Source organism: Mesoplodon densirostris, chromosome 16 (assembly GCF_025265405.1).
Source record: "Mesoplodon densirostris isolate mMesDen1 chromosome 16, mMesDen1 primary haplotype, whole genome shotgun sequence".
Classification (NCBI taxonomy): Eukaryota; Metazoa; Chordata; class Mammalia; order Artiodactyla; family Ziphiidae; genus Mesoplodon; species Mesoplodon densirostris.
The window spans coordinates 59,865,550-59,889,754 of record NC_082676.1 but is presented as its reverse complement, the minus strand read 5'-3'; the positions used below and the strand labels follow the sequence as shown (position 1 = coordinate 59,889,754).

The 24,205-nt window shown below is 49.6% G+C and overlaps 1 protein-coding gene and 1 non-coding gene across 2 annotated transcripts in view; one reads left to right on the top strand and one right to left on the bottom strand.

The window, feature by feature from the left end:
• The window catches only part of ABAT (4-aminobutyrate aminotransferase), an 84,025-nt gene extending 60,857 nt beyond the window's left edge, over window positions 1–23,168 (top strand). The window contains exons 6-16 of the mRNA XM_060120209.1: window positions 581–630; window positions 8,010–8,090; window positions 8,703–8,795; window positions 9,287–9,349; window positions 11,766–11,829; window positions 12,306–12,454; window positions 16,268–16,405; window positions 17,222–17,389; window positions 18,857–19,003; window positions 21,493–21,604; window positions 22,924–23,168. Coding sequence (XP_059976192.1) covers window positions 581–630; window positions 8,010–8,090; window positions 8,703–8,795; window positions 9,287–9,349; window positions 11,766–11,829; window positions 12,306–12,454; window positions 16,268–16,405; window positions 17,222–17,389; window positions 18,857–19,003; window positions 21,493–21,604; window positions 22,924–23,045 — 1,187 coding nt within the window. The 3' untranslated portion in view covers window positions 23,046–23,168. The remainder of the gene's footprint in view (window positions 1–580; window positions 631–8,009; window positions 8,091–8,702; window positions 8,796–9,286; window positions 9,350–11,765; window positions 11,830–12,305; window positions 12,455–16,267; window positions 16,406–17,221; window positions 17,390–18,856; window positions 19,004–21,492; window positions 21,605–22,923) is intronic.
• Window positions 20,384–20,456, bottom strand: TRNAE-UUC (transfer RNA glutamic acid (anticodon UUC)). Its single transcript has one exon. It is a non-coding gene; the product is annotated as a tRNA-Glu (tRNA).
• Window positions 23,169–24,205: the final 1,037 nt, after the last annotated feature.

The following is a 24,205-nucleotide window of genomic DNA, read 5'->3' as shown; positions in this document are numbered from 1 at the left end:
ACCCCCAGGGAAGTCCCTACATGGGTTTTTATTCACGTGTAGGATAAATTCGTAGAAGAGCAATTTTGTGGAATCAAAGGGCATCCTCGGCCTTGTCGCGGGGTGGCAGGCCCAGGCTGGACATGAGCAAATGTGTGCAGGCAGCACCGGTTGTGCTGGTCGCAGAGTGCAGCCAGCATCCTTCCCTCCCCCAGTCCCTGACCGAATGCCTGTTGAGATTTGACTCAAGCAGTGGACACCGGCGGGGAAGGCAAGGACCACGTTTGCAATTCATCACACAGGCCTGGGGAACCCTCCCAACCCTGGTCCCGAGTTAGCTTTAACCTTCATTCACTGTCCGTCTAGTCCAGTGTGTCTCCCACCTGAACATCAGAGTCATCCAGAGAACTAGTGGAAGATCTGGGGGCCTCACCCTGAGTGACTCTGAGTCAGGGGAATCTGGGCTGGGTCCCAGGAATGGGCCTTTGTGTGTAAAGAGAGTTGCAGGGTTGGAAGGGAAGGGAGGGGGCAGGCAATGGCGGGAGGGGCATGGGACCCCCAGATCCGATGCTGGTCTCTAACCATATCTTCCTCTCCCCAGGTTACAACCATCCTGCTCTCATGAAACTCATCCAACAGCCTCAAAATGTGGTGAGTCCCCGGGTTATGCAGTGTTCACAGAGATTCAGAGGATCACTGGAGCAGCCTTTGGAAATAGTCCAACCATTCAGTCATCCCTTAAATATTTATTGAGCACATACTATGCGCTAAGTGCTTGGTACGCCTTGGGTGAGCACAAACACAACGCCCTGCTCCCATGGAGGCAGCCAGTTAGCCACACACATAAGTAGAGAATTGCAAACATACTAAGTGCTACAGGCCGAGGCAGCCAGTGCTCTGTGGGCATAAAACAGTGACAGTGGTAATAATGAACAACAGTTACGAGCATAATATGTGTAAACACTGTGGCTGGCACTTCACAGATTGAACACTGCCAAGTCTACGAGGCAGCTACTGTTGTTATCCCTGTTTTACAGAGGAGGGAACTGAGGCACGGAGAGGTTAAGTATTTGTCCAAGGTCACACAGCTAGAGGAGGTGCTGGGAATAAAACCCACGGGAGCTGGGCTTTTTGGGGATGGAGGGGCCGGGGGTCAGGGAAGAGTGGTCCCTGTAGGGAGAGGAGGGTGGGAGGGAGAGGAGCAGAGACCTTCAGGAGCAAAAGAGGACAGCGCAGCCAGAGCAGAGAGGGCCGGGAAGGATCCACGTATGACTGGAGTGGCAGGCAGAGGGCAGGTGACACACAGTTTCTCATCCTCGGCACTGTCAACATTCGGAGCCAGATTCTCCTCTGTGGTGGGCGCCGTTGATGACTGCTGACACTGGCTGTAACACACACACACGGAGACATGCATACATGCTGAGTGTACTGCTGAATGAATTTTCCCTTGTAACCCAGTGTTTCTCAACTTTCTTTTTTCAATTATCACTCCCTTAAGGAGCCTTTTTAGACGTTAGTTTCCTGTTGCTGCCGTCACAAACTACCGCCAGCCTAGGGGTTTAAAACAACACGCATTTATGGTTTCACAGGTCTTGTGGGTCCGGAGTCTGGCCGGCTTAGCTGAATGCTCTGCTTTGGGGCTCACGAAGCTGAGGTCGGCTCTTAGCTGCAAGCTCTGGGGGGAGGATCCGCTTTGGGGCTCGGGCAGGTCGTTGGCAGAGTTTGTTTCACGTGGTACTTCCATCGTCAAGCCAGCAACAGCTGGTCCAATCCCTCTCTCTGCCACTGCCCTTAGCAAAGGGCTTGTATGGTTGCACTAAGCTCATCCAGAAAATCCAGAACAGTCTCCTTTCTGAACTGAATAAGAAGCTTAATTACACCTGCAAAGTTCCCTCTGCCATGTGATACTGGGTTGACCAAAAAGTTCATTGTGATTTTCCCAGAAAAAAGCCGAACGAACTTTTTGGCCAAACAAATATATTCACAGTCCCGGGGATGGAATGAGGGTTGGGACATCTTCTTGGGGCATCTTCATAACTGTGCCTACAACACACCTATGGTGTGTGGTATATATGTATACGGTGTGGTACATACGTAGATAATAAGCACCATAGAGATGTCTGTGCTTTCTATATCACAAGGGTAAGATGATTTTCACCCCCACTGAATTCAACATGCCTTGACCCAGGTCCTATTCCCCCAGACCAAATTAGGCCGACCACTCCCCTTAACTTCTTTTTTTTTTTTTCGGTACGCGGGCCTCTCACTGCCGTGGCCTCTCCTGTTGCGGAGCACAGGCTCTGGACACACAGGCCAAGCAGCCATGGCTCACGGGCCCAGCTGCTCCGCAGCACGTAGGATCCTCCCAGACCGGGGCACGAACCCGTGTCCGCCGCATTGTCAGGCGGACTCTCAACCACTGTGCCACCAGGGAAGCCCTCCCCTTAACTTCTAACAGCACATAAGTAGAATTGTACTGGGTGTGCTCTTTATCACGTCTGGGTTATTTCACTCAAAATCCATCTGAAGATGCATCCTTGGTAGCCGCAGAGGATCCATCCTCCTGGCTCTAATCATTCCATTGTGTGAACACACTGCAATTAACATCCTACCTACCGCTGATGAGCATCTGGGTCGCTTCCTACTGTGAACCTTCCAGTGTGTCTTTTGATGGCACATTCACACGTCCCATGATACAAGGCCAGTCCGTCTCTGGCCATGGTGAGCGCACACAGTTGGCCTCAGCAGATCTCTCCAGACAGTTTTCCAAACTGGGCGTGGGAAATCTTCTCCCTCCAGCAGTGTGAGAGCTCCAGCCACTCCCCGCCCTCCCGGGCATTGCCTGTCATTGGGGCTTTCATTTTTCTCAGGTGTGACATACGTGTCCACACATGACAAAGAGTGTGATTCCTAAAAGGAAATCAAAGAAAAGCAGGGGGACTGAGAGCCCGACCGTGTCAGGAACCGACTCTCCAGGCTTAAACGTTTTCCCATGAATCTGAACAGCAGAAGATAATAGGAAAGAACTCAGGTCCTCTTTACCTGTGGGTGTGCCTGCCTGGGAGGGGCCTGGACATGGTTCTCGCCTCCAATTAGTTGACAAGTCTAGGGGCTGCTCCAGCAGAAGCCGTGTCCTCCGGAGGGTGTCTGGCGAGGCCCGTTGGTGGCTCCATGCGTCTGTTTACATTCAGAGCCCCGCTTTGTTTCGAAACGTTCTGCGGATCCCAGATGCCTCAGCAGTTGGTGCTAAAAAACTGTGTCAACAAACACACCAGACACATTTGCAGTGTCAGCTGCCTCCGGAGGCACAGTCGCCCAGCAGCACGTGACTTCCAGGCCCAGAGATTCTGATTTCGGGGGATGACCTGCCCCCACCCATCCCTGCCCGGAACCTGGACCTGGATGCCACCCCCCATCTTCCCTTCCCCCACCCAGTCCGGGGCCTGTCCCGGCTCTGCCCCCAACTTCCACTTGGGGTTTCCTCAACAGCCCCTCTTCATCACTCCCTCCCACCTCCACGTCCATTCTCACTTCCTCCAAACCACCCTCCAAGCTGCGCTGTACCTGGAACCCTCTCCTGGTACCTACTGCCTTCAGGATGCATCCCAGCTCCTCCACTGCAAGTGTAAAGCCCTTTGTGATCTGGCTTCTGCTTCTTCAGCCTCATTTCTTGACATCTGTTTGCTTACTGAGTGCCTACTATGTGCTGGGCACAGTCCTTGGTGCTGGATTTGATGGCGAGATCACAGTCTAGATTACAGTCCAGAACAGTCTAGACCACAGTCTGGATCACAGATTAGATCCATCTAGATCACTATCTAGACCGTAGTCTAGTTCATTGTCTAGATCACAGTCTGTGCTGATGCCCTGCAGAGGGCACGGTGACCGGCACAGCCTTAGAGAAGTGACAGCTGACCGCCACAAGCTCAGCAGAGTATATCTGGGGCGTCAGACCAGACGACCGGTGATTGACGTCTTGGGTCTTCCAAACTCTTAGCGGGAAATGCGCTCAGCTGGTGGTCAAGGTATTTTACCTGTCCTGGGCAGGCTCCTGCCAAGTCATTGAAGTTCTGAGAAGGGCTTATCAACCCTTTTGTACCCCAAACACATCATCCATTATTCATGTGCCGTGTCACCTGGATCCAATATCTGGGTTCCAGGTAGAACTTCTTATGTCACCAGGACCATCTCATTACATTGCCCACAGGTTATACAATAATTATTGGGCATTGCGCATGCCCAGTCAGTGCAATGTGTGATGAGTGCCGATTGACATCCGTGGCACCTTGGCTAGGCTGGCTGGAGGGCAGCTGGCCTGGTCAGCTAAGACATCAGTGTGACCTCCAGGCCTTTCCACCTGAGTGATTCTGTCCTTCAAGACTGAGCTCCTGCCTCATCTGTATGTTGTGTTTTCCCACTGGCTCCTTCTGAGGACCCAAGAAGGGATCCTCATTTTTGCAAATGAGGACCCTAAGGACCAGAGAGGTTAAGTGACTTGCCTCAGGTTGCACAGCCACTTAAACCAAAGCTCATTCTCTTCCTGCTACAGCAGGTCTGATGGCGAGGATTCTAGAAACCTGTCCTCAATTGATTCTGCTACCCAAAGTCCCAGGAATCTTCTGTTCTTCATGAATATCATGCTTTGCCAAACAGGAATACCACCTCCACATCTTCCCTGGGCCCAGATAGGCAGTCACGCTGCCAGCCCGGCCATCCCCTCTGTGAGCCGCTTCCCCCACTGCCAGTGATGGCAGTTCGCCTCCACCCTGCTCTCGTGCTATGCTTGATTTCTTTGGAGCCCCATTAATACCTCGAAGCCAAAACAAAAGGCCCCTCGGCAGCCCCCACAGGTCACCCAAGGTCTCTGGGCTGTGCCAAGTAAATTCATGTCCAGCACTGACATTTTCGGGTGGAGGCTGCTTGCGGCGTCTGGCAGAGGGTGGGATGTGAGGTCAGCAAACCTGGGCTTGAGTCGTGGTGCTGCCCCTTCCTGTGTGACTTGGGGCAGGTTGCTTGACCTCTCTGGGCCTCCGTTTCCCCAGCTCTACAATGAAAACGGTTCACTCCCTCCACCGCTTATCCTAGACCCACCCGGCTGGTCACAAAGAAGAAGAGGCAACAGAGGTATGAGCCTGCCACAAACTCTAGTGGGCCACGCCAAATCCCAACGCCACCAGGAGGATGAGTGCTGGGGCCTCCCTATCCTTGGGTTTCCTCCGATGGGGTGATGCCACCATTTGGATTTGCACTGAGTTTATTACACGATTGAGTCCAAGAGAGAGAGGGGTGCCTGAGAAGTTCCCAAATCCCAGGCTCAATCAAACCTTCCATACTTTTTAATTCATTGTTTTTATTTTTATTATTTATTTATTTATTTGGCTGTGCCTCTCAGCTTGCTGGATCTTAGTTCCCTGACCAGGGATTGAACCTGCACCCTTGGCAGTGAAAGCGCCGAGTCCTAACCACTGGACCGCCAGGGAATTCCAGACTCAGTGTTTTTATTTTTGACTAATTTCAGATTTACAAGTTGTAAAGATAGTTCCCATCTACCTTTTACCCAGTTTGCCCCAATGTTAACACCTCACCTCTCTACCGTACCCTTGTCAAAACTAAGAAATTAACGTTGGTGCATTACCTATTACAGACTTTATTCAGATTTCCCCAGTTTTTCCACTAGTGTCCATTATTTTGGTCCCCAGAATCCAATCCAGTATGATGCATTGCATTTAGTACAATCCCTTTCTATTACTCAAATCCACTTCCTGATGACCTCATTGCTTATCCATTGAGCAGATCCCTCCCAGACTCTTCCCAAGCCTTCCAGGGGGCACTGGCTAGACCTGGAGGGACTGGACCGCTCTATTCTTATCCCCATTTGCATTTCCATTTGTGTCTTTTCCATAATGGTGGACACGTGTCATCATTATACATTTATCAAAACCCATAGAAGGTACAACACTCAGTGAACCCTAAAGTAAAATTGTAACATTCTTTTTACACGCCATTTTTCCGGCAATACAACATCACCTTCAGTTAATGTGCCTTCATTTACTTAACCTAATGTTGGCATTTAGAGTGGTTCTCTTTTTTGTTGTAAATAACACTCCCTCCTTTCCTGGGTATCAGAAGTGAGTGTCTGTTTAGCATCAGGTTTGCACTGTTGATTTCCTTACAGAGGTAAATCCTTCTCTGGACGCACATCTATCAAAATGGTGCGGTGGGGGGGTGGCGGGGGGGGGTCTAAAACTGCTTTTTCATATGCAGCTCATTCATTTATTAACCAGCTCCCTCATCAGATTGCTCTCCTAAGGCTCATTCTATTTAGAAATTGCAGAGCTACTGAAGCCTCTTTTTTTTTCCCCATTTTTTTTTTTAATTAAAGTGTAATTCACATGCGGTCAAATCCATCCTTTGCAGGTACAGTTCTGTGGGTTTCAACAAATGCATAATCTGGGAATTCCCTGGTGGTCCAGTGGTTAGGACCCCACGCTTCCACTGCAGGGGGCACAGGTTTGATCCCTGCTCGGGGAACTAAGATCCCACAAGTCACGCGGTGCAGCCCAAAAATAAATAAATAAAAATTTTTTTAATTTAAAAAATGCATAATTGTACAGCCACTGTCAAAACCCGGACATTTGCACACCCATGTTCATACTGTTCACAGTAGCCCAAAGGTGGAAGCAACCTAAGTGTCCATCAGCAGATGAGCAGATACAGGAAATGTGGCATATCCATACAGTGGAGTATTATTCAGCCTTAAAAAGGAAAGGAGAAAAAATAAAAGGAAAGAAACTCTGCCGTATGCTGTAACATGGATGAACCTAGAGGACGTTATGCTAAATGAAATAAGCCAGTCGCAAAAGGACACATAATGTTTGATTCCACTTATTTGAGGTGGCTAGCGTCCTCAAAATCAGAGACAGGAAGTAGAATGCTGGTGGCCAGGGGCTGGGGGGAGGAGAGAATGGGGAGTCAGTGTTTAGTGGGGGCAGAGCTCCAGTTTTGTAAGATGAAGGAGTTCTGGAGATGGATAGTGATGATGGTTGCATAACAATATGAATATTCTTAACATTACTGAGAACGATATGCTTAGAAATGACTAAGATGGTAAATTTTATGTTACTTGTTTTTTAACCAAAATCCAAAAAAATCCAGACACAAACCGTTCATCTCCCCAGACATTCCTCTGAGCCCATGGGTAGTCGATCGCACCCCAGCCCCTGACAGCCATGAGCTGTTTTCTGTCCCAATAGTTCTGCCTTTTCCAGAATGTCGTAGGAATGGAGCCCTGCAGTGGGTGACCCTTTGATTCCAGCTTCTTTCACTCGGCATCGTGACTTTGAGATTCTCCTGTGTTGTTAAGTGTGTGGGTAGATTGTTCCATTTCATTGCTGAGCAGTGTTCCATGGTGTGCATATACCACAGTCTATTTATCATTTCCCCAGTGGAAGGACATTTGGGCTGTTTCCATTTCTTGGCAACTGAAGATAAAAGACACAACAAGCCTTCATATCCATTCACATCTTTGTCTGACATATGCTGTCATTTTTCTCTTAGGTAAATACCTCAGAGCGAACTGCTGGGTCATAGGGTGTGTGTCTGTTTAACATTATAGGAAACTGCCAACCTGTTTTCCAAAGTAGCTGCACCATGTTACATCCCCACCAGCCATGAATGAGAATTCTCACCAGTAATTGTTATTGTCCATTTTTTGTTTTTCAATCATTCTGATTTTTTTTTTAAGATTACAGATTCAGAGGGAGGTGCAAAAAATAGTACAAAGAGGTCCCGTGTCTTTTCCATCCAGTTTCCCCCAATGGTAGCATCTTACCTAGTGATAGTGCAATATCCCAACCAAGAAATTGACTCTTTATTTTAAACCCAGAGCAATCCTAGTGGATTTCTCTAAAAACGCAGGGAAGTCTATCATTCCCCACAGCGTGGAACACATCCGCTCTGAAAAGCATCGCTGGTGGGTGGGAGCTGGGTCAGGTGGAGAAGTCACTGCTGGTCTCCTGGCTTTTTTGCAGAGCACATTCATCAACAGACCTGCCCTTGGAATCTTTCCTCCTGAGAACTTCGTGGAGAAGCTCCGGGAGTCCCTGCTCTCAGTGAGTCTGTGGGGACAGCTTGCCACCGTGAGAACCCACCTCCGCCCTTCACCGCGCTGGCCCGCAGCTCTGATCCAGGAGGCTGGAGCAGCAGGGAAGGAAAGGACTGAGATCCATAATGATTAAGGATGGGATGTTTCTACTTCAGTCTTGCTCTTCGTGCTGTTTCTTTCATGAAGAGTCTTTTTAATTTTCCTTTGCAATAAAAGCTGGGATCCCTTGTGTGCGGGAAAAAGGGAACCCGGGGAAGTTAGTATTGATCCCACGACAGGGCCTTTGCCTGTGCCCGTCAGTCCTCCTTTGGGTTTCAGTTGCTACAAGGATTACAGTCCTTCAGAACCCCGAATTCCCACCTGTAAAATGTGGGTGTCTCCGGGCAGAGGTTGTGTGAGGAGGGATGTCTGGGCTTTTCTTCACCTTTTTTCCTCTCTGGCCTCCAGCCTGGGGCCTTGTGGGGCCTCTCGTCCACCCTCCCAATCAGACTGCTTCTGGGACTGCATCCCTGTTTCCCTCCCAGCCTCCCACAGCCTCCAGGGCCCAGTGTGCAGCCCCTGCAGAGGCCCCACTCCAGCTGGGGAGGTGGGGAGCCCACAACTGTTTCCCTCCCCACAGGTGGCTCCTAAAGGGATGTCCCAGCTCATCACGATGGCCTGCGGTTCCTGCTCCAACGAAAACGCCTTCAAGACCATCTTCATGTGGTACCGGGTGAGGTTTGGGGCTTGTATGCATGCAACGTGCACACACACACACACACACACACAGGCCCCCCAGCCCCCAGCCACACACTCAGCCCTTGTCTGACTGTTCATCCCAGCTGGCTGGAGTATTGGACATCAGTGGCCATGGTCAAAATCCAGGGAGGGCCATTGCCTGGACCGAGTTTTCCAAACATCCTGGCAGTGTGTAGTGTAAAACCTCCCCAGTGTCATTATACTGTGTTACCTGAAATAACATACCATCTCACAGATCTTCATTGTTGCCAATAGAATAGTAAAGCAACTTATTCATCCATCTATTTATTTCATCACAAGGACAATGAATGGTCTCATGCTTCTGTCCGTACGTGTAACGTCGACGTATTTGATCAGCTCTTGAGAAAGCATCCCCTCGTTGACTAGATGTTGGTTTGGGTGGAAAGTGGGAGCCCTTCCTGCCCCAAAGTGTCTCTGAGAATTTGTTCTGTTCCGTTTTATCAGAGCAAGGAAAGGGGCCAATCGGGTTTCTCCAAAGAGGAGCTGGAGACGTGCATGATCAACCAGGTGAGCCCAGCATCCCCTCCGCCTCATGTGTGGGGCCCTGTCCTCCTCAAGTAGAAGGTGTCTTAGTTAGCCTGGGCTGCCATAACAAAAACCCTAGACAGGGTGGCCTAAGCACCAGATGTGTATGATGTATTTTCTCACAGTTCTGGAGGCTGAAAGTCCAAGGTCAAGGTGCTGGCCAATCCAGTTTCCCAGGGCAGGCTCTCTTCCTGGCTTGGGGATGGCCACCTTCTCACTGTGTCCTCCATCTATCTCAGGGAGAGGGAGCAGACACTCTGTTGTCCATTCCTATAAGGGCACTAATCCCATCACAGGGCTCCAACCGCATGACCTCGTCCAACCCTAAGTACCACCCAAAGACCCCATGTTCAGATACTATTACACTGGGGGTTAGGGCTTCAATATATGAATTTGAGGGGGACTTAAACATTCAGTCCACAACAAGGGCTCCCCAAGCATTCCAACCCCCTAGTCCATTCCCTTGGTTTCAAGGCCGGCCGAGTGGAACTCTTCGGACTAGCACTCATCAGTTTCCCAGGACAGCTGCCTGTATTTGACCCATCTAAAGTGGCATTTCATGTATTCTCTAGAATAATCCAAAATGTCAACACAAATGTATGTGCGAGAGTGTTAACCCGTTGGTGTTTAGATTGGCCACCACCTGTATATCCAGTAATGGGGAAAGATGGATTAAGTGTAGGGGTTCCAAGTGGAACCCCAGCAGTTCAGGGAGGCACCAAGGGGGCCACTGTTGGGGTACAACAGTCGGGGGTGCATGGGGAAGACCAAGTAAGGCTCCAAGCTTCCCAGCCAGCTTCAACCAGAGCAGGCCAGTCCTTCCCCTAATTCCCACTATGACTGAGGCAGAAGTATATACCGCTTAAAGAAAGGTGGGGGGGGGCGGGTGTTTGCAGATCAAGAGCCACTGAACTCAGTTACCCACTGTGTCCAAACACAAAGTTCTGCAGCCAGAATAATCACAAAGGGTTTCTCTTGGCCTGGAGACGTGTGCTATAATTTAGTGAAAACAGTGGGATGTAAAGTGTATAGACACTGTGCTCTCAACCATGTAAATCAGCATAGGGGCCACCTCAGAGATATTGGGTGTTCGGTTCCAGATCACCTCGATAAAGCAAATATCACAATAAAGCGAGTCACATGACTTTTTTTAGTTTCTCAGTGCATCGAAAAGTTATGCTTATACTCTACTGTAGTCCATTAAATGTGCAATAGCCTTACGTCTTAAAAAAAATGTACACACGTTAATTCAAAAATACTTCATTGCTGAAAAATGCTAACCATCATCTGAGCCTTCAGGGAGTTGTAGTGGTAACATCACAGATCACTGATCACAGGTCACCATGACAAGCAGAATAATAACCCAAAAGTCGCAAATATCGTGAGAATTACCAAAATGTGACACAGAGACACGAAGTGAGCAAATGCTGCTGGAAAATGGCTCCAGTAGACTTGTTCCATGCGGTGTTGCCACAAACCTTCAATTTGTAAAAACGCAACATCTGTGAAGTGCAATAAAACAAGTTACGCCCTATATATCACATTTGGAGACTAACAAAGGAAAATGACAAGAAGGCATTCTGGGATTCGTGGGAAGAGGTCTTGGAGCTTTTCCCAGGGGTCTCAGGGACCCAGTGGAGATCAGCCAGCCTGAGAAAATGCCGTACAACCTCCCAGAGACTCAGGGGCCCCCAAGGTGGCCTCTGCCGTGTCCCCAGTGGCTCCTGAGTCACTGGAGGCAGGTCTGATTCCCTTGCCAGCTGGAGGGTCAGAAGGCAGTGCTGCTGTGCCATTCGCTTGGGGCTGGGAGAAGAGTGGGGTTCATGAGTCCCTCCTGAGCTCAGGGGCAGCCCCGTGGGGAGAGGGAAAGCTAGGGGTCCCACCCTCCCACTCTGGCCCAGCAGACCTCGTCCAAAGCCTGGGCATGTCCTGTGAGGGGCCCAGCTCAACCTCAGGTCACAGGAGGCAGGTACCACCACCAGCACCTGGCCCATCTGTGGGCTGTGGGAGCAGTCGGGGGGGCAGGGGGACCGAGGCAGGGGAGTTTGAAGAGCCTGCGGACGCCTGCCAGTGATGGATAGGAGAAAGGTGGGTGGTGAGGGCCCAGGGCCAGCATGCTCGCCCACCTTCAGGCTTGACCGAGAAAAATGGGCCCACGTGGTGCAGAACTTGTGAGAAGACAGAGGTTCAGATATCTATTTCATGAAATCTCTTGATAAAAAACAAACAGAAAACACCACGTGTGGGCTGGATACAGACCTCTGGAGTCCAGTTTGTAACTTCTGCCTGAGAGGGGATCCTGGTTCTCCTGAGACTTTCGTACTCCTCGAGGTTCGTGGGGGCCACCATGTAGGTCCCCAGCTCACAACCCTGACTGATGGCTGTTTCTTGGTTCCAGGCCCCCGGGTGCCCCGACTACAGCATCCTCTCCTTCATGGGTGCCTTCCATGGGAGGACCATGGGTAAGGAGGGCCGTGAGATCCCAAGGTGGCAGGTAGAGTAATAATAACAGCAACAACAATAGCGACGGCTGCCTCTGATCTGGTACTGGCGGCTTCCACGTATTGTCTCACCGATTGCATACTGTTCCCTGGAGACTGGGGATGGCTGTTGCCACTTTGCAGATGTGGAAACTGAGGCTCGGCAAGGGAAGGAACATTCCAAGGCCATGCAGTGGCAGAGCTAGGATTTGAATCCTTGTCTCTCTTCCTTCAAAGTCTGTGTTAGTCTGTGATAGATCAGAAAGCAAAGGCACACACACACACACACACACGCATGCACAGATTAAGACACATGGGTGCCACTTCAGCTTCAGGATGGTCCCAGAACTGGGGTTCTGCAGGCACTGGGCCTCCCTGGGCTGCCCCATCTCCTGCTCAGAGACGGTCCGTCCTCCTTCCCTGAGCCAACCTCTGCTCTTCTGTTGTGCTGGGCTTAGGTTGCTTAGCGACCACGCACTCCAAAGCTATTCACAAGATCGACATCCCTTCCTTCGACTGGCCCATTGCACCATTCCCACGGCTGAAGTATCCTCTGGAAGAGTTTGTGAAGGAGAACCAACAAGAAGAGGCCCGTTGTCTAGAAGAGGTAACCCCCAGGTCCTCCCCTCACCTCCCCCTCAACCCCTCACCCCAAGACAGCCCCGGGGAAGAGGAACACACAAAGAGTCTATCCAGGGACCCGCGTGGCGCTCCCTGGGTGGGACGGGGGGATGGGGGCGCTTCGTGTCCCGATGTTCCATGTTAGGAAAGGTACTGAGACATTGATTTTGCCACCCAGCCTCCATCACCCCGCTTCTGGTACCAACTTCTGTATCGTGAGTTTCTTTGGGGACAAGCTTCATTGACTCTGGAGTAGGAGAAAATGAACGGATGGAAAGAATACAGGGCAGCTCATAGGAAAAACAATTCCATGGGATCCTGTAGTCCACTGTGTGTCAATCTTCTCCAGAATCCTGGGGCTTTTTTGGGAGCCCTGGAGGTTGCAGTGGGGGTGGCGAGGGACTAAGGATGGGCAACCCTGGTCCCCGTGCCTCCGCTTCAACCAGAACAGCCCCCCTTTGATCTGTCCCATATATTGGGATTCCATGTAAGACATTGGAAGGATTCTTTTTTTTAGGGTGGGGGGTGGCGGGGAATGGCTGTCACTCTTCAGATTTGGATCTGAGCTCAAATAAGGCTGGTTTGCCTCTTAAGCTCATCATTCTTTTTAATTAATAGTTAACACCTACTAGGTGTAAAGCAAGGTGCTAGGCGCTGGGTACTTAGTGGTAAATAAGAGACAAGGTGATGCAGTCCAAGCAAAATAAGGCAAGCTAAAAGTCACTACAGCTTTTCTAGTAACTACATTTTTTAAAAGTAAAAATAATTGGGTGAAATTAAATTTAATCACATTTTATTGAACCCAGTGTATCAAAAATATTGTCATGTCATTAATATTTAAAAATTATTGATGACATGTTTTTATATTCTTTTTTTCATGTTAGATCTTTGAAACACTGTGTATTTTACACATAGAGCACATCTCAGTTTGGACCAGCTACATTCCAAGAGCTTGATAGCCACATGTCTTTCCTGCATCCTATCAGATAGTATAGGGTAGTCAGAAACACAGCACTGGACAAATAAGCAAGAAAATAGCCATATGATGACAAATTGCAAATGACACTCTGATTGCAAAGAAAAGCGTCTTAGAGCTTCCTTGGGGCAACTGGTGAGACTGAGGCTAAAATTGCATCATCCAAATAGAAGGTTTTTCCTTAATTCTGAATAACAGAGAAAGATTGTACTTGTTACTCTATCCAGGTGTATGGTTTGGTTTTTTCAATTATGTGTTAATTATTAAATTATTAATAAAGTATCACAATTTTTTTTATTTTTTATAAATTTATTTATTTTTATCTTTGGCTGCATTGGGTCTTCATTGCTGCACGCGGGCTTTCTTTAGTTGCGGTGAGCTGGGGCTACTCTTCGTCGCGGTGCATGGGCTTCTCATTGCGGTGGCTTCTCTTGTTGTGGAGCGCAGGCTCTAGGTGCACAGGCTCAGTAGTTGTGGCACACGGGCTTAGTTACTCCGCGGCATGTGGGATCTTCCCAGACCAGGCGTCGAGCCCGTGTCCCTTGCATTGGCAGGCGGATTCTTAACCACTGCACCACCAGGGAAGCCCCAAGTATCACAATTATTAGTCTTTAATTATCTGTAAGAAGATGCCCATTTTAGAGCAAGAGTTCAAGAAATATAACCTCTTGGGGAAAATAAGATGCTTTTCTCACTGTTAACAGTTAAAAATTTTTTTCTTATAATGACCTATAATAGAGGAGAATCTGAAAAAGAATATGTGTGTTTGTGTGTGTGTGTGTGTGTGTGTATGTAACTGAGTCACTTTGCTGTACACCAGAAACTAACACACTGTAAATTAACTATACTTCAATTTAAAAAAATAGTTTAAAAAAAGTTAAATTTTTATTTTTAGTTTTTGGCTGCATTGGGTCTTCGTTGCTGCACGCGGGCTTTTCTCTAGTTGTGGCGAGCAGGGGCCACTCTTTTCTGTGGTGCGTGGGCTTCTCATTGCAGTGGCAAAGTGATTCAGTCATATATATATGTATGTATATATATGTGTATATATATTCTTTTTCAGATTCTTTTCTATTATGGATTATTACAAGATATTGAATATAGTTTTCTGTGCTATATAGTAGGACCTTGTTGGTTATCTGTTTTATATATAGTAGCGTGTATCTGCTAATGCCAAACTCCTAATTTATCCCTCCCTCCCCACACTTTCCCGTAAGTTTGTTTTCTATGTCTGTGAGTCTGATTCTGTTTTGTAAATAAGTTCACCTGTATTTTTTTTTCTTTTTTTTTTTTGGCTGCACCACGTGGCATGCAGGATCTTAGTTTCCCGACCAGGGATCAAACCCATGCCCCCTGCAGTAGAAGTGCAGAGTCTTAACCACTGGACCACCAGGGAAGTCCCTGTATGATTTTTTAGATTCCACATATAAGCGATATCAGAAATTTGTTTTTTTCTGTCTGGCTTACTTCACTTAGTATGATAATCTCTAGGTCCATGTACGTCACTGCAAATGGCATTATTTCATTCTTTTTTATGGCTAAATAATATTCCATTGTATATTTATATCACATCTTCTTTATCCATTCATCTGTCAATGGACATTTAGGTTGCTTCCACCTCTTGGCTATTGTAAATAGTGCTGCTATAAACATAGGGGTGCATGTATCTTTCAAATTAGAGTTTTCTCTGGATATATGCCCAGGAGTGGGATTGCTGGATCATATGGTAACTCTATTTTTACTTTGTTAACCTCCATACTGTTCTCCATAGTGGCTGCACTAATTTATATTCCCACCAACAGTGTAGGAGGGTTCCCTTTTCTCCACACGCTCTCCAGCATTTGTTATTTGTAGACTTTTTTCTTTCTTTTTTTTTTTTTTTTTTTTGCGGTACACGGGCCTCTCACCGCTGCGGCCCCTCCCGCCGTGGAGCACAGGCTCCAGACGCGCAGGCCCAGCGGCCACAGCCCACCAGCCCAGCCACTCCGCGGCACGCGGGACCCCCCCGGACCAGGGCACGAACCCGGGTCCCCTGCATCGGCAGGCGGACTCCCAACCACTGCGCCACCAGGGAAGCCCTGTAGACTTTTTAATGATGGCCATTCTGACTGGTGTGAGGTGATACCTCATTGTAGTTTTGATTTGCATTTCCCTAATAATTAGTGATGTTGAGCATCTTTTCATGTGCCTGTTGGCCATCTGTATGTCTTCTTTGGAGAAATGTCTGTTAGGTGTTCTGCCCATTTTTTGATTGGGTTGTTTGTTTTTTTGTTATTGAGTTGTACGAGCTGTTTGTATATTTTGGAAATTAAGTCCTTATCAGTCGCATCGTCTGCAAATATTTTCTTCCAGTCTGTAGGTTGTCTTTTCCTTTTGTTTATGGTTTACTTTGCTGTGCAAAAGCTTATAAGTTTGATTAGGTCCCATTTGTTTATTTTTGCTTTTATTTCTATTGCCTTGGGAGACTGATCTAAGAAAACATTGCTACAGTTTATGTCAGAGAATGTTCTGCCTATGTTCTCTCCTAGGAGTTTTATAGTGCTGTGTCTTATATTGAATATTTAAGTCTTTAAGCCATTTTGAGTTTATTTTGTGTATGGTGTGAGGGTGTGTTCTAACTTCATTGATTTACATGCAGCTGTCCAGCTTTCCCAGCACCACTTGCTGAAGAGACTGTCTTTTCTCCATTGTGTATTCTATGTAATGATAAGACACTACGACATTTTCAACTTAAATTCCAGGGGTCCACAGCACCCCACATGCCCGTCCTCCGAGGCTGCCCAAGAGCCTCCACGAGTCCTTGTCATGTCCCCCTTTGGAATCCAGGTGGAGGACCTGATCGTGAAATACCGGAAGAAGAAGAAGACGGTGGCCGGGATCATAGTGGAGCCCATCCAGTCTGAAGGTGGAGACAACCACGCGTCAGACGACTTCTTCCGGAAGCTGAGGGACATCTCCAGGAAGGTCAGCACACAGGGCCAGGGCTGGATGGGGCCACGGGCCATTTCCAGTTGGTTTTCCAGAGCAAAGGGTTAGCCTGGGGTCCTTGTAAACTTCCAGATGTTCAGAGGCTGCCTGTCGGCCTCACGGGTAGAGAAGTTGGGGGTGAGGGCATGACAGGGGATTCTCCCCTAAAATCTTATTCCAAAGTCAGTCTCCAACCTGCCGTCTTAGTCGGGGACATTCCCAATCAAGAGAACATCCTGGGGAAAGCCTCAGCCTCCTCCCTTTTCTTTCTAAGGATCCCACCTCATCTTTCAGCCCATTGTGGTCCACACTGAACAGAAGCCAAATGAACAAACTTCATGTTAATATCATGTCTATTTTAATGTGTCTTGCACATATAACTGGCCTGTCCAATCAGTCCGTTCATGGATAAAGGTGACATGACATGAGTTGATTTAAACACAAATGCTAAGTAAATAATAGTCCGGGTGATGAGCAGAGCTGGCAAACACTGCACCAGAAGTTTGGGAAATGGGGCTGCCTTACAGTTGGGACACACTTCCTTCTGAGCAGGTCAACTTGCTCAGGGACCGAAGCCAATGGCTCAGGGAGCATTTGATGTTCCGGTTTCGTACCGGCTGAGCAGTTTGAGGCCACGTGCAGACGCAGGCCTGCTGGAACTGCCCTCCTGCAGCCTTAGTTTGGTTTTGCACAGCCCAAGAACACGGGCTTGGTTTGAGGTTCAGAAAGCAGTGGCTCTTGGGCTGGATTTGGGGGTCCGAGGAGGGCGAGTTGCACTGGGTGTTTATTTCTCCTTTGTTCTATCTCGGCCAGCACGGCTGTGCCTTCTTGGTGGATGAGGTCCAGACTGGAGGAGGCTGCACCGGCAAGTTCTGGGCCCACGAGCACTGGGGCTTGGATGACCCAGCGGACGTGATGACCTTCAGCAAGAAGATGATGACCGGGGGCTTCTTCCACAAGGAGGAGTTGAGGCCCAACGCTGTGAGTGTCGACCCGCCCGCCCACCCCTCTCTCATGTCCAGGGCAGGGGAGGGAGGCGGGGCAAGGGGCATCGACTTCTCATTACTGCTTCTTTCTCACCAGCAAGGAACTAAGTGAATACCTAGTGTGTCACAGAAGTTTCCTAAAGCCTAGTTCTTATCAATTTAATTTAAAGTCAATGCTTACGATTACCCCAGCTCTCTCTGCAGGGCTGACTTCATAGCAGTCCATTGTCAGGCTTCTAATTTTTTGCTTTGTGCACAAGCAAAAATATTGTTATTAGCTGCTGCTGTGAATGGAGCATTTGCTCTGTGCCTGGCCCAGTTCTAAGTATTCCTCTTGTACTTTTAATCCTTACAACAGTCTAACCAAGTAGATGGTATTTTTCTCTCCCGTTTTGCTAATGAGGAATCAGGCACAGAGAGGTTAAGTAAGTTGTCTAAGGTTACACAGCCTGTTAAGTGACAAAGTCAAGATTTAAACCCAGAGCTCGTACTCTAAACCATTTTACTGTACTGCCACTTGTACATATGGATTCTCGTACACACACACACATGCACACAGTCATCAAGGGCCCAGGATCGTTCCTTCCACCATTCCTGCATGTAGCTTCTACCCTCAAGGTCACCTCATGATCCATAATGGCTACTGGAGCACCGTCTCAATTTGATGCAGTAGCAAGGAAAAAGGAAGGAAGGATAAAGTGGCCCCCTTCTCGTCTTTAAGCAGTCTTCCCAGAAATCCCACAACATTTCTGTTTCTACCACTTTTGACCAAGATCTGGCCACATGGCCACTCCTAGTTGCAAGAGAGGCTGGGAAGTGTGTTTTAGTTGGCTGCATTGACACCCTGAAGGGGGAGTAAAGCGGGTGGTCTTTGAGGGTCAGAGTGCCACCAATCCACTCCTGACTCCAACACCTAAGGGCCATATTTTCACAGACCAATCACTCAACCTCTCAGCACCTCAGCTTCTTCCTTTATAAAATGAGGATTACAGTAATTAGGGGCCAGGCGTCTCGGTTTCCCCCGGACTAAGGGATTTCCCAGGACCTGGGCAAGTTGGCGTCCCTAATAGTACCTGCCTACGGGGTTGCTGTTACGGAGAGTTTTTTTTTTTGTTTGTTTGTTTTTTGCGGTACGCGGGCCCCTCACTGTTGTGGCCCCTCCCGCCGCGGAGCACAGGCTCCGGTCGCGCAGGCTCAGCGGCCATGGCTCACGGGCCCAGCCGCTCCGCGGGACCCTCCCAGCCCGGGGCACGAACCCGCGTCCCCTACATCGGCAGGCGGACCCCCCAACCACTGCGCCACCAGGGAAGCCCTGTTACGGAAAGATTTTAGTGAGACCATATGCGTTATCCTCCCAGCACTTAGTAGCTACTCGCTGGGTTAGTCTCTCTCCTCCTAAATGGGGAGAAGTGTGTCTGAGGCTGGGCCCGGAACCCTTCTGATACCCCGTGTCTTGTTCCAGCCTTACCGGATCTTCAACACGTGGCTGGGGGACCCGTCCAAGAACCTGCTGCTGGCGGAGGTCATCAACATCATCAAGCGAGAGGACCTGCTGAATAACGCGGTGCACGCCGGGAAGGCCCTGCTCACGGGACTGCTGGACCTCCAGGTACTCCGCCCGGCCCCACCCCGGCCCTCCCGGCTCCCCATCCACGGCTCCCCACAGCCCCCGCGGACAGCAGCTGAGCTCTTCAGTGTAGCACCACACCCGCTGCCCCAGCGATTCTGAATAGGCTGCGCCACTTCTGTAGGGGATGCCTTCCCACCACTCCGTGCCGACCCCGTTCCCAGTTCCTGAACTCCCGGTTTTCTGCTGACACTGAGTTCAGGCATCCCTCCTTTGAGAAACCTCCCCAGCATTCCCTGTCTCTCATTCCCACCCATGTGCCCACTATTCCCTCCTCTGGACCACCTTGTACATCCTGATCACTCCGTAGCAGTGCTCTCCAGGGGGATAGATTGCTAGCTATGCACATAACTTCAAAGGTCCTAGTACCCAAACTAAAAGTGAGAAAGAAGGAGCTGAAATTAATTTGAATAATATACTTTACTTAACCCATCATATCCAAAATATTATTTCAACATGCCACCAATATATAAAATAATTCAATATTTATTCTTCTTCTCATAATAAGTCTTTGAAATCCAGTATGTATTTTACACTTAGAGTGCATTCCAATTTGGACTCACATTTCAACAGCTACATGTGGCCACCTCATTGGACAGTATAGCTCTTTATTATAATTATTTGTCTTTGTTATATCTACTCCCTGCCCGACACGCTCTCCTAGATTTGGGGATGGGGGATGCTGCTGGGAGGAACCACAGTGTTTCCAGGACTGGCCAGCCCAGCCCAGGAGTTAGGAGGAGAGATGACCCTCCCCAGAGGGCTGGATACAAAGAGCCTTTCCTCCGGGAGCTTGAAGCACCCAGTCACCAGCGAGCTGAGCAGATCCACTGATGGTGATGGTGATGGTGATGATGAGGCGAGGAGGGGTGGTAGTGATAACAGCTTCCATTTACTAAGAGCCTGCTCCTGCCAAGTTCCGTAATAGGGATCTCATACACTCTTTTTTTTTTTTTTTTGCGGTACGCGGGCCTCTCACTGTTGTGGCCTCTCCCGTTGCGGAGCACAGGCTCCGGACGCGCATGCTCAGTGGCCATGGCCCACGGACCCAGCCGCTCCGCGGCATGTGGGATCTTCCCGGACCAGGGCACGAACCCGTGTCCCCTGCATCGGCAGGCGGACTCTCAACCACTGCGCCACAAGGGAAGCCCCTCATACACTCTTAAGTCCAACGGTAACACCGTGGGTGTAGACACCACTATGATCCTTATTTTACAGATGAGGAAACTGAGGTGTAGTGGGTTATTAACTTGTCCAAAGTTACACAGCTTCCACTGGGGTTTGAACCTGTTTCTTGTAGCCTTCAAAGCCCATGTTCTTTTTTTTTCTTTCTTTTTTTTCTATTTTTTGACGGGATCTTAGTTCCCCAACTAGGGATCGAACCCAGGCCCCCAGCAGTGAAAGTGCTGAGTCCTAACCACTGGACCACCAGGGAATTCCCAAGCCCATGTTCTTTGCCAGCGTTTACCTCTCTGACATGATCAAGGACATAACAATAATAATAATTATTATTTATTATTATTATTTCCATTAATTGAGAACTTGCTCTGTGCCAAGCATTGTGTTAAGTGCCTTATCTCATTTAATCCTCAGCATAGGATTGCTGCATTTAGGGGGGAAAAAAAGCAGGTCCCCCCTGCAGTTAAGTTTAAATTTCACAAGTCTGAAGCCCAGGAGGGAAGGGCGGACACTGGACTTGGTTCCAGTCACGGGGCAGAGGCAGGAGCTTCAGGGACCACCGTCTTCCTCTCCCAGGTAGGGATGCCAGATTTAGTAAATTACAATACAGGACACCCGGTTAAATTTAAAGGTTGGCAACTAATTTTTTTGTTTAGCATAAGTATATCCCATGCAATGTTTGGGACATATTTATACTAAAAGAATTAGAAGTTGCTTATCTGAAATTTAACTGGGTGTCCTGTTTTTCTTCTGGCACCCTTAACCCAGAACAACTTGAAGTTAGGAAACTATAATTCTCCTCATTTTCTGGATGAGAATGGGGAGCTTTAAACCCAGATCTGCCTGATTGCAGACTCTGAAGGGGCAAGTGTGGCTGCTGAGATAGCTGAGAGCCTCTAACTGTGCTGTAGCTCTAGGGGGAATTTCTTTTTCTTTTCTTGGGCTGGATTTGCATTTAGACTGAGGCTGGGCAGGGGTAGGTGCTAGGAAAAGCCTCTGGGAAGGGTGGAAGGATCGGGCCCTTCCCTCCTGCCACAATATTCCTTCCCCTGTCACCAGCGTGGCAGGAGAAATGTCAGGCACTTACTTATGTCCCTTGGGGGTACAGCTGCACCCTGCTTGCAGTTGTTGGTGCTGGAGTATGGGACGCGCCAGGGCCGGGCTCGGCAGGGATCTTGTTGTTCTGAGGCTGTCACAAACGCAGGCCGCCCCTGTCCTGAGTGGCCGTGAGGTCCACGTGGGCTGATGGCTGCCTTCCTTGGCTTTGATGCCGGCCTGTGTCCCTGCTGCAGGCCCGGTACCCCCAGCTCATCAGCAGAGTGAGAGGACGAGGCACCTTCTGCTCCTTCGACACGCCAGATGAATCCACACGGAATAAACTCATTTCAACAGCCAGAAACAAAGGTAAGGCAGCAAGGGGTACCCACATTTCCTGGTGGGGGGCCCGGAGGGAGGAGAAGGGGAAGGTGATTCACAGGACTAAAAATAGTCTGAATTGCCTTTCTCAAAAGAAGAGAAAGTTACCAGGGAGCTTTCCGTATACATTTATTCATTCAACGATATTTGCCGAGAAGGTGAGCAGAAGGTGAGAGGTACCAACTCTGGAGAGGGTCAGGAGAGCCAGGGTCCCTTCCTTCAAGGGGCTTGCAGTCTAGCAGGAAGGGGTGACATCAAAGAGAATATTCCATAAACAATCTATTACAGTTATAAGTCCTAGAACAGAGGAAAAGGAGCCAGAGAACGAATAGCTGGGGAAAATGTCCAGGAAATCAGGGAAGGCTTCCTTGAGGAAGTGGCATTTTACCCTACATCTTGCCGGATGACTAGGAATTGGCCAGGTGAAGAAGGTGAGAAGGAGCATTCCGGGCAGGAGAAGGGATGTGTGCCTTTAGCTGGGCAGAATGGGGCATACAGAGGGAGAAAACAAATGCATGGAGTGTAACGAGGGACAGACGGGTGGCAGGGGGTGAATCAGGTTCACGTCAGCCTGGGGATGAGGTTCGAGATTGTGGACTTTCTCCTAAGAGCTATAGGAGCCATGGAAGTTTTAAGTGGGGCAGATCAGAGAGCCTACTATGCGTCAAAGCTGGTGTCTTTCACCTGGACCATCTTAGAGAATCCTGCAGCAGCCCTGAAGGGCAGGGGGTAATTCACCTCCTCCTGAGAATGAAAAAACTGAGTCTCAGAGACACTATACAACCCAGCCAAAGAGCCCCATCTAGTCAAAGGTGAAATCGCCCTTTGAAAGAAGCAGATTCCAAGAATTCCCTGGCGGTCCAGTGGTTAGAACTCCCCCGGTTGGATCCCTGGTTGGGGAACCGAGATCCTGCAAGCTGTGCAGCGCGGCCCAAAAAAAACCCCAAAACTCAGATTCCGTCCTTCATAAGCACTGCTGACCTGCCCACACTTCTGTAATTTACTTCTTATTTTCTTTCCCCGCCACACCACGAGTTTCTGGAGGGCAAGGACTTTGTGTCAGGATTTCTCAATCAGCAGGCCTAGTTCAGGGGCAGCAGAGCTGGCCTTCGAAGTTGGAGGGGAGGGAGGGGAGAGAAGGGCGGGTGAGCTGGCCGATGAGAGAGGACGGGAAGGAAGGCTGGACGGCGGCTGGACGGACAGAACGGTTCGGACGGATGCGGTAGCCACCGTGTGTGACCCCGCCCGGCTCCCCGGCCCGTGACTCCGAGCCCAAGCCCCTAACCCACCCCCGCCTCTCCTTTTAGGCCTGATGCTGGGGGGCTGCGGCGACAAATCCATCCGCTTCCGTCCCACTCTGGTCTTCAGGGACCACCACGCACACCTGTTCCTCAATATCTTCAGCGACATCTTAGCCGACTTCAAGTAAAGAAGCCATTTCCTCCATGCTCTGAGGAAGCCCTGATCTCACCCCTTGTCAAATTGATTAGTTTGCCTAATTCATGTTTTCACTTAAAGTATCAGAGGTGAATGCATAAACTGGAGGATTATTTGTGGGGGGGGATGTTTTTCGTGGCCTGGGGGGAGGGGAGGGGCTGGTTTGCTCTCTCCCTGCAGAGCCAATGGCGCACGTTGGTTTTAAGACCAGAAATTCTGCTTGAGCCCTGGACACAGTCTTAGGTTGGGCCCCGAGGGTCCTGGCCAGGTATCTGCCACCCTCGACCCCAACGATACCTTTGGAAGCCAGTCAAGGGAATGATACCTGCTCCTGGGGCTGGGGGCTGGGACTCCTGGGTTCCGTCCCTCTCAAGTGACGCGTTCTGAACGGGGAGGACGCTGGCTCCCCCTGCCCTATGCAAACAGACGTGCTTCCCCCTCGCGCCCAGGCCCCGAAGCTCTGAGCACGTCCCATGTGCAGTCCAGTGACGGGCAGGACAGAGCATATTAAGGCAGGAGAGTAGGGACACGGCATTGAGCTTGGGGGTGTGGGAAGGGGTCTTCTGGCCTCCTGAAGAGTAAGGCCACTTCCCCGATCCATCCGGGGATTCCTCTCCAAACTGTGAATTCTCGCCTTTATGGGGCTTTGTCCTGGGAGAATCTCTGGGGGGCATCGCCAACAGGTCTTACTCACCACCTTCGTTCCCCAAATTCCCTCCCTCCCGTTAAACGTCAGCCCAGACCTCTGTGGAAGGAAAGCTGAGCCCGATCACCCCAGGGACACACACCCAGGAGTGTAAGCCCAGGCCTGGGGCAGCAGAGACCCCTCCTCCCGTCCCCACGGCACCTGGGGTCTGACTTTGGACCCCTCGCCCCGGGACCCTTTCTCTAGCTCTGCTCATCCACCTCTGCTCCACTTCTGAGCCGTCCCAGGACCGGCTTTGCTGCTGCATCAAAACTGGACTAGGTGTCTTCTTGCTGGAGGCATCATGAATTGAAGGCACCAGAGCTCCATGCAGGAAAAAGTAGCCTGTTGGTGCAAGGTGGCTTCCTTTTCGTTACCCCTCCAAGTCAGAGATTTTCCTGCCATGAGTGACTGTGAGATGACCAGGCAGGTGATGCTTAGAGGCTTAATTGGATGATGGCTGAGGC